At 34.5% G+C, this 10,493-nt stretch overlaps 1 protein-coding gene across 1 annotated transcript; it reads left to right on the top strand.

The window, feature by feature from the left end:
• Window positions 1-423: 423 nt before the first annotated feature.
• On the top strand, window positions 424-10,362 carry LOC119656783 (cytochrome P450 18a1). The gene is made up of 5 exons (XM_038063369.1): window positions 424-805; window positions 2,519-2,640; window positions 2,707-3,136; window positions 3,685-3,949; window positions 8,782-10,362. Exons 1-5 carry the CDS (start codon window positions 424-426, stop codon window positions 9,194-9,196), a joined length of 1,614 nt encoding a protein of 537 aa, XP_037919297.1. The 3' UTR covers window positions 9,197-10,362.
• The last annotated feature ends 131 nt before the right edge of the window (window positions 10,363-10,493 follow it).

Here is a 10,493-nt window from a genome sequence, read left to right as displayed (position 1 = left end):
CCCTCCTCTGAATTTAGACAATCTCATACGGCTAGCCGGCTGTTATAAAAGTAGCAAGGACATGTAAACTCTGCATAGTCGGAATTTTCAAATCGCGTTATAAGAGTCGGCGCAAGATTTTACTCGCTGAAGTCGAAATATAAATTTACCGAGTGTTGATATTATTTTTTTTGGAAGGGAACTTAACGATTTTTTATGTTAAATATAATTTTGTTGATATTTTTTTTGAAACTGTTCATCTTTGCCGAATGCATGGCTTAAACATTTCTTGTGAGAATGATTTAAAAATGAAAATAATTATCAACGGACTAAAGTGATACTTGCCGGTATTCGGAATAATTGTGAATAATTTTAGTTCAACGGAAAAAGACAATTTAAAATTAATCATTAATCTGGCGAACTGTTATATAAAATCAAATCAAAATGATTACCGGTTCATACTTTGTTAACTATCTCTGTAAAGAGATGAGTGCTAAGAACTTGCAGCACACATTGTGGGTGTTTATCTCTATTCTAACAATTATCCGTTTTTTTCAATATGTGTTCAAACTATATCGACAAATCGCAACACTACCGCCCGGACCGTGGGGATTCCCAATTGTCGGTTATTTAACATTTATGGGACATGAAAAACATACCCGTTTTATGGAATTGGCTAAGAAATATGGTAGTATATTTTCCGCGAGATTGGGAAATCAATTGACAGTCGTGATGAGTGATTATAAAATGATACGTGAGTGTTTTAGGCGTGATGAGTTCACGGGTAGGCCGGATACACCGTTTATGCAGACACTAAATGGTTTTGGTAAGTTGTATTTCCTTTCAAATTGGTTTGGATAAGAGTCAGAGATTTGTTAAGTTGGGATGTTAAGATGGGTGTATGAGGTTAATGAACTTTAATAGACATCAAAAGTTTTGATTTAGTATAGTCTATTAAGAAATTGTTTCTTCATTTGGGCGGGACTGATATGAATCCGTATATTCAAAGGGAGAAGGAGAAATTTAATAGAAAATCTACACAAATAACTACAAATTCCTTTTCATTTTATCATATAGTCTGGAAAGTCTATTTAAATTTATCTTTATATATATTTATAGTACCAATTTTCTTATAATAAAAATTACACTTCCTCAGATTTTAGTTGCGCGTCAAAAATTTTAGAAAAATTATTCTTTAGAAACATTTTTCAATACAATTAAATGAAAAATGCTCTGTTCTCTCGGGATAAAACAGAAATCAATGTTCCAGTGGCAAGTCTAAGAAACTGAAGTTAAATGAAAGTGCACGATATTTCTATTTTTTAAAAACGTTATAGACAGAAAATCCTCGGGGATTACAAAAAAAAATTAAACTAAAACTTGTAAAATATGACTAACCTGAAATGTTATTAATATAAATAGCAGTGAATTTAAAAGTTAACATCACATTCATTTTCTGACAATCTTGAGATCTATTACAATAAAATAAATAAAACAAATTCTATTGCTAAACAAAAAATTAGAATCTATAAAAAAACACGCTTTTATTTCTGCAACGAAATATTAGTCTACGACATATAAAGTAAATTTTATAACAAAGAAAATGAATGATAGAAAGAAGTTGTGCCTTTTCCTTAAATAGCTATCAATTGGGATATAGACCCACAATATTAAATGATATTCTTGTTTTCGCATTTGCATTTGTGATGAATGGGTGTTTCATGGAGGTTTAGAATAAAATAAAATCTCATTTTTTGTCTGAAATAGAAGTGCCTTTCATCGATATGAAAATTTGTTTATCAATGATCGATAAATTAGTACTAATTTTTCTACCTTACGAATGTTTAAACTATAGAAAAGTTGAACAAAAGTTTAGAATATATTTAGTTTGAGAATTCATAAATAATCACTCAACAATCAATCATCATTTTTGTGTTAATATGAAAAGAGTGAATAAAAAATAACAAAAAAACTGAGCATTTCTATCAATGGATGTTGTAGTTCGTTGTTTAAATTAATCTAATCACTGATATATTGGAACTTAAATATTGAGATATTTTCTTTTAATTTCGCGGGTCTGAATGTTTAAATCTTTGGAAGAAAAGTGAAGAAAATGATAGTGAGTAAAGTTTACTTAAAATGACTAACTAGAATTGTCATTTGAGTTGAATACGTTTCTGTCTTATTGCCGAAGTAGACGGAAACTTTTAATATTTGAAGACGAGAAAGAAATTATTCTAGAAATGTTGAGTTGTAATGAATCGATAAATGGGAATTATTTTCGGAATAGTTGTTTCAAATTTGATACAAATAAATGAAATTGTCATCGAAAGATGACTGATGTAATAACTCGCTAAGTGGTCTAAATAGCTACAATTAAGTAATGAAATAAATGGTAACCGACGATAAATCAAATAAATAAATAAAAAAGATAAAAAATAAATATATGTTCAGAGTAGAAGGGGAAATAATTTTATTAATTCAATTAAGTGCATTGCAGTCTTGCAAAAATAATCAAAACTATTTCTTTCTTTTCCAGGAATAATCAACAGCAAAGGAAAACTATGGAAAGATCAACGTCGGTTTCTCCATGAAAAACTCCGTCATTTTGGCATGACATACATGGGAACTGGCAAACATTTGATGGAAAAGAGGATCATGGTAATTTATAAAGCAAGTTTCGCGGAAACTTGAAGATCACTAATCAACTTTCTTACTCTATTACAGACCGAAGTTCATGAGCTCCTTCACACACTTCAACTCTCAAACGGCCGACCAATTGACATGGGTCCTGCAATCTCTGTTGCTGTTAGTAATGTTATTTGTAACATTATGATGTCGGTCCGATTCTCAATTGATGATCCCCGTTTCCGTCGGTTCATCTATCTAATAGAGGAAGGAATGCGTTTGTTCGGTGAAATCCATACAGTTGACTATATTCCAACCGTTCAATACTTGCCGGGCAAACAAAATACGCGTAATAAAATCGCCCAGAATCGCGCGGAAACTTTGGAGTTTTATCGTGAAGTTATCGATGAACATAAACGCACTTTTGACGAGAATAATATTCGCGATTTAATCGATATGTATCTGTTGGAAATTAAAAAGGCAAAGGAAGAGGGACGTGAATCAGAATTGTTCGAAGGAAAGGATCCTGGTGAGTATCTTTTAGATAGTTTTAGGAGAAAATAAGCAGATTTCGCGAACTTTTTTTCGAGGAGTTGTTGGTTGAAAATCTAATTTCTTTCATAGTTGCACCAAAGTTCTAACTTTTCATTTTGATATAGCAAAGATAAATTTTCAAACGAAATTCGGGTGATTTTCTGATGAAGATCAATTTCAAGCGGTGATCTCCGGAAAGAATAGTTAATCTCGTTCGTTTCTCATAAATCTTAAACCTCGCCATAATTTGCATTTGGAATTTACCAAGTCCGAGGCTAATTGCAACAATTTTTCACGAGCATAAAACAAACACTTTTGAACAGACAAAGACAAATTGAAGAATAATTGCAATTTCGAAATCCACCGATCATGTCTAATGGCCCTACATATCAATTACGGCCAGATCGTGCACACTGAGCATGTAAAACAAATCGGATTAGCGCTACATATATAAATCTGCACAACAATAAATTATTGTAAAGCAATCCATGGCACTAACACCTAATTTTTTTTCTTCTCTTTCCGTTCATTATAATTTTACAGAAATCCAAATAATGCAAGTGATTGCTGATCTATTTTCTGCTGGTATGGAGACTATTAAAACCACATTGCTTTGGATCAATGTATTCATGCTACGTAACCCTGAACAAATGCGTCGAGTTCAAGAAGAGTTAGATCAGGTTATTGGCCGTCATAGATTACCAACGATTGAAGATCTGCAATTTTTGCCCCTGACTGAGACGACAATTTTGGAGTCAATGCGACGGTCGAGTATAGTACCATTGGCTACGACACACTCACCAACCAGGTATGCATCTGTCTTTACTATCTATTCACTACTAGTATGTAAATATAGAGATATAAGGAGTATCTGAATGGTATCTGATAGATCTAGCCGCTACTGGTTTCTCGCGCCAAGTGTTGTGGATTTTTTAGATGTGCAAAAACTATCTATTTACGAGTATGTTTGTTTTATCGTGGATTGAATGTTTCGAGTATTGTTTAGTTCGCTCTTAATTCGCAATTCACCTCCGCTGCCACGTACTGCAAGTGATATTATTTTTAGTATGATTACGTAAAGGCACTCGCTTCAATGTGCCTTCAAGTCGCGAACCACCCGGTTTTATCACTCTAAATGAGGTTTCCATATAGCCACATATGTGTACGTACCGACAAATGTTATGAGTCGTTATTATTTTATTTGCGATTGTTATGATAACATTTGAGGTGCATCGAGCTGCACTTGCAATATTTGTTCAAGTCTTATCGATGCCGTAATACGTTTCCACCTCCCACAGCTTCCCCCTGGGGCGAGCAAACCCTTTTATCTGGTGACTCGAAAGTGGCACTCAACGATCGGCCTCTCTACTCCTTCGTCTTCTTTACGGACCCGAGCATTATATAAATGTTGATAAGGTGCTCGGAGACTCCAACTTTGTTGATTGCTGAATTGGGAGAAGCCGATTGGAAGAAGAAGTTGGAGTTCTTCAGCTGGGGTCGGGAGACTTAACTCAATTCGAAAGCTTATGGTGCGAGTTGGAAGCTGGAAAGATGAGAAGAACACCATGGGAATGCGATCGTATTGGTCGGCCGGGAAGGCAGGAATGGATGCACTCGCCCGCTGAGGTACTACAAGTGAATGGTGCTGAAATGGGTGTCACGAGACTTGTTGGATCCACTTAGGTTCACTTAAACAATGTGATAATGCACTTTGCCGATCGTGATAACTCCATTCAAATGTACGAGCTTATGTTCAGGGCGATCGTGGTGCGATCACGTTGTGATCATGCTGATGATCGTGGGGATTATGTTAACAATTAACCAGGCATATTACTGCATACCTTCTTTGGGTCACCTTTCAGCTTATATGTGTTGTTCTTGTCTTATTCTTGTGCGAATGCCCGCGGTTATTTTTATTTTTAGCTGAATTATAAAGTTGTAAAAGGCGATCAAATAACGGTGTCTTTAGTGAAAAATTCAAGAATCCAGCATATATGCAGGTATGCATGGGTATATGTTCACAGACCGGTATGTCAGAAGCTCAACTGAGTGTAGTGTTATATACTCGTACATTTGTTATCCGGAGGTGGCCTTAGTTGTTTTTGCTGGTTGTGCCTCAGCCAAGGTATATTCGATCACCCTTAAGTGGTCGCGATCTCATCTAGACGTTTGAAACGGGGTCTTCGTGCCTTATGAAGGCACAACTGAGATGGACAGACAGACAGACAATATAAACATTTGACTAGAAGATGATACATCCACGTCGGGACTGAAACGATACGTTCGTAAAGTTCTAAGAATTTAAAGAAAGTAAAAGTTTGATGTTCTTATTTATATCCATGAAGCCGAGAGGGCAATGGACGCTACGTAACCAGATCTATATCAGTTTAGATTATCTATATATAAACGTAATATAATTTGCTCTTCAATGAATGAAAACTGAGACAGATCTGGGTCTTTGTGTTTCAGATTCATTGTTGTCTGGGTCATGTAAATATACTGTAGAACATTTAGTTGATGATTATAATGTAGCGAACTTCGCATTAAGTCAATGTAATTTGATAAGATTTTTCAATCGGGTTGAGATACTCATGGGATAATTGGATGTTATTGATTATGTATTCTAACTATATTTTTGGTGTTGAACAAATACTTTGGGGGATTGATAAGCGATCAAGGAAAATCCAGAGTTTGCTTTAATTGTTCTCGTATTTAGAATGACTTTGTTAGAAATCCTTGAATATTTTCCGCTTTATTGACAAATAGTTATCTAAGATGTCTGGCGTCATTCCAGTCACGTGTATTTGCTATTTCCATTGAATTTTATGAGTATTTTTGTGATAGCCACATCGTAGTTTGATAGTTTGGCTTGGTTAGAATATAATAGCGTAGTATGAGCTACTGTAGGTTTTTCTCGTCGGTTTTGCATTGAAGAATTTTCAGTAAAGCATATTTTCACCACATGAATTTCATTCACTGTTTCTTTGAACTTACGTGTTGATCAAACTTTCTACTTCACTTTGATTTTTAGAGGACAATCAACTGGGCCTGCAGATATCTTCAACCTCGAATCTACGTAAATTTCTAAAGCAATTGAGTGTAGCAATTCTGTTCCTTTATTTCTATTAGTGTGTCCGCATAAAAACATTTAAAAATAAATATTAAATATTAACGCTTCATTGAAAATAAGATAAAAAAATCGAAATATTTCAACGAAGACTGAATAACTATTTAAAAGATTCTAGAAAAGTATATTTGAAATTTTAAGTTATCTCATGGAGCAAAGAAATGACACTGATTGAGCCCTTTCTTCTTACTTCCAGTTTAGAGACAACTTTCTCTAACCCATGTTTCAAATTTGGAAGAAAATAATGTTTTTTTTCCTTTTTTGATTCACAGCAATTTATTGGTCGCAAATACTGTATTTCGGGAATCAACTATTTCCTTTCTCAGCGCATCTTATTTTCGTACAAGCAGTGCACTGAAGAAGGCAATAGTTGGTTTCCCAAATATGGTGTCTGAGGGACGGAAAATTCTTTTATAATAGTCAAGAGCTGAACGTATCTTCAAATGAAGACATTACGAGTTAGCTTTGAAATTAAACAGTTTTGGTAGACATTTTTTTGCTAGTAATATCACTTTGCTAAAATTATCGTTTATTGAATTTGGAGAAAGGTCGTAATAATTTATTTACTTTTAATGGTGATAGGTTGGATATTTTTATGTCACCTCGTAAGTGATTTCTTGCAGTTGGAGAGCTAAGGTTTCCTCGAATATATAACAAACGGGGAGAAGCCTTCGCGATAATATTGATAAAGCCTCTTTTTATGCGAAGACTTCAAGCGACTAAATTCCATTTCCACGGTGCAAGCCTGGAACTGACGAAAATAGCTCAGTAGAGTTCGACAAACTTAAGATTAGAGCCGAATTACTATTTTGTCTTAGCTTAACTTTACGAGTGAGTTTTGCCTTCGTACACAGGCCCTTCGAGAGGAGAGTGAGGCCTTCTTACATACCAAGAATAAGGCATTTAATATCATTAGGGTAATTGTACAATTTCGAAATAGGCCCTGATGACTTTTATTCGTGGTCCGGACTTTCTTTCTAAAACCTTCCTCGTATTATTGCATTCTTGCACCGTAACTAATCTTTCAGGTAGTGTATTTGAAGTGGTTGATATTTTTCTGATCATCTCTAGAAATGCCAGATCCTCTGATGGTGCGTTTTCCAGAGCCTCAGTGTTGAAAGTTTGAGTAGTAGTAGTAGTAGTCTTTTGTGGAATTGTCTTTTCCGCCTTGTTGTAAATGATATCTGCCTGGTCAACCTTTTTCTTAGATATCTGCTTAAGTTGTTTAAGTACCTATTACAAAACATCGCAAAACAGTAGTTACTCAATTAGCACTCAACAAACCAAAAAACCAAATATGGGTCTACTTTAAAATGAAAGTGGAATTGCTTCCATTATGTGGTTTTATGTAACTATTTTTCCTTCAAAATATTTAAGATCTATCCGCAAACATAGCTCCCCTGCCTTCACACTCAAACAAACAAACACAACCATTACCACAAAGAGAAATCCAAGAACACTTTTTTTTCTTTATTGGAACACAATCCACCGAAAATATCAGTCAGTATGTCAGAACCAAGAACCTCAATTCTTGAAACAATTGTTCTTTCCAAGAACCGGTTCTTGTCGCGGAACTACCATAATAATTCCATGTCTCTTGACAATATCTTTCTTTTTCAAATATCTCTGAATGGATGCAGCAACAACAAAAAAGTGCCAAAATACGAATATATCGTGGTTTTGTTTTTTTTTCGCGTCTATATTTAAATTAGATTCGATGTTGTGTTGGATTTTCTCGTTGGTGCACGAAAGCCTAATTTAAATATCATTTGCAACAAATTTGTCATCCAGACTACTAAATCAACCTAAAATAGCGAATGAGGAGGGCAAATTGATTCAAATTTACGGCCATTTTGAAAGGCTGAAACATGCTTTCTTATTGTCAAAATTTACACATTCACCAAAAAGATAGTAGGAATAGGTTTTTGTTGATTGGATGTGGCGCCTCTAGAAGGTTGTGTAATACTTACTGTCTTTGTGTCGTTAAATTGAAAGACACTCTGAAAATCAGACACCATTGGGCGGCTTCGGTCTTTCAAATTTCAAACTGGATTTTGTTGAATAGTTTCCAAAATAAGAATTGAAATTTGGTCTGTTCGGTGTTGAATTGATTAGAATTTTTGTAGGTCTAGAATTTTAATGAACGGTTTCTTTGCTTAGCTTCCTGATAATATGCGAATTCTATCCAGTGACGTGGATGAGTGGGTTCTTGTGTGATAGGTAGGCACGAGCCAAATTGAGAGAGTAGAAGGTAACAGTCGCTACCGGCTGAATCAGAGATATACCAATCAGATATATGCTAATTTTTAGATAGTCGTTGAATAGTAACGGTTTGCTAATAAATGGGATTATGAGGATTGTATGAATATTCAACTACTCAGCCGATTATTTAGCGATTGCATTGATGTTCGCCATTCTTTTGATTTTACGCAATTTTGGAAAACAGACATAGTAAATTAATTGACGCTTTTTTTGCTAACAGACAACTAATCAAACTATTTTTTTCCTTACAGAGATGTTTACATTAATGGTTACACCATACCAGCCGGATCTCATGTCATTCCACTGATCAACAGCGTGCACATGGACCCCAACCTCTGGGATCGCCCAGAAGAGTTCAATCCAAGACGTTTCCTCGACAACGAAGGTAAAGTTCGCAAACCAGAATATTTCATGCCTTTCGGAGTTGGTCGTCGTATGTGTTTGGGTGATGTACTTGCACGCATGGAACTTTTCTTATTTTTCGCATCCTTCATGCACTCCTTCAACATGAGCTTGCCCGAAGGACAACCTTTGCCTAGCTTGAAGGGCAACGTTGGCGTTACCATCACTCCAGAATCATTCAAAGTGGTCCTAACTCCACGACCACTGCAGGCCATGGCCAACACACCAGATCAGAGCCCAATTCGTAATTTCGGTTCTAATTGAAGTACGCCGGAGACGAGTGAGTCTCGTGCCAAGGAGATAGATACCAAGCCATGAGACTTTCAGTATGTTTTCCAGCATCACTACAATGTAATGGTGGTGGAAGAGCACGGTTTTGTTCCTGTAACGCGGCAGTAGCTGCATTCTAACCGACGTTATGTTATGATTACTAGTTAGGTACTGAAGTAAAGTGTTCATAATTTATAAAGAGAATAAGCTGTGTTGAAGAGCAACCTCTAATTGATACAATGTATTAGCATTAGTTACGAAGATTAGGTGTAGAATTGAACTTTTCCAGTGAAAAGTCCAAGTAATTGATTCTGTTCCAAGTGATGTTGAATTTCATAACATTCATTGCAAGGTAGAAAAGTTTCCATAAAAAACATCTTGCCTGCATTGATCATCTTTGGGGAAATTCCGTGGAGTTTCCACCAAACTGAAACCATTGTATTCAAAAACATATGCAGACTAGCTAAGACAAAATTTGAATATCAGAAAAACAAATGATCGATGCTATGATATTTCAAATTCCACCCAGAGCTGTGTTCAGTTGATAACATAAAACATAAAATATAATCAAAACAAACTGTGGTCCTAGATTCTAAACAAACCTACCTACAACCTAATTATGCAAAATTATTTTCGCTTGAACAAAAGAAAAGGGAGAAGAGATAAATGATAATTGTGTTTTATTAAGATAGTTTCGTAAATTATTGTAAATCAAAAAATTTTTTTTATTACATTTCAAAAATTTTGGTGACATTTCGGCAAGGTAGTTAGAAAATTTATATTTCGATTCTGAAGATTTCGACTTTTATTTCAAAATTATTTTTACTAAAAAACAAAAAATTTATTTGCGATAGGCGTAAATTTAAAATTTTGCATTTGGTGTTTTAAATTAAAACACAAATAAATACCATTAAAATAAATTTATTAAAAATTGCCTAAGTTGCGAGGAAAAGAAAGACTAATAATTTATGGAGCAAAAGGAATAATTTTATTTAAAAAATCTATTTCTTTGTTGACTTTTTATTATCAGATCCTATCAAATAAATAAACAAACAAATACTTCCATGTGCCAATAGAGAGAAACCTTATTGTACAATTTGAATTAGAGAATGAAAATCAGTCAAAAAATCAAAACCAATAATAATAACAACAAATTTATATTTCGTAGTTTGTTATATTCATTTGTTGTAAATTGTTTAATATATTTCATGTATGCATATGCATTGTAAGAAAAACAAAAGATCAAGTAGATCATCATGTATTCAGCTTACCTATAAGCTGTTTGTTATTT

The sequence above is a fragment of the Hermetia illucens genome, chromosome 5, assembly GCF_905115235.1.
Source record: "Hermetia illucens chromosome 5, iHerIll2.2.curated.20191125, whole genome shotgun sequence".
NCBI lineage: Eukaryota > Metazoa > Arthropoda > Insecta > Diptera > Stratiomyidae > Hermetia > Hermetia illucens.
The sequence above is the reverse complement of the archived record's forward strand: the minus strand, read 5'-3'. Positions and strand labels throughout refer to the sequence as shown.

Bases quoted from the DNA above. Each gene is read 5' to 3' on its own strand.
- LOC119656783 (XM_038063369.1), top strand. From the start codon at position 424: ATGATTACCGGTTCATACTTTGTTAACTATCTCTGTAAAGAGATGAGT. The intron at 3,137-3,684 runs GTGAGTATCTTT...ATAATTTTACAG, and splicing joins GTTCGAAGGAAAGGATCCTG to AAATCCAAATAATGCAAGTG. The intron at 3,950-8,781 runs GTATGCATCTGT...TTTTCCTTACAG, and splicing joins ACGACACACTCACCAACCAG to AGATGTTTACATTAATGGTT.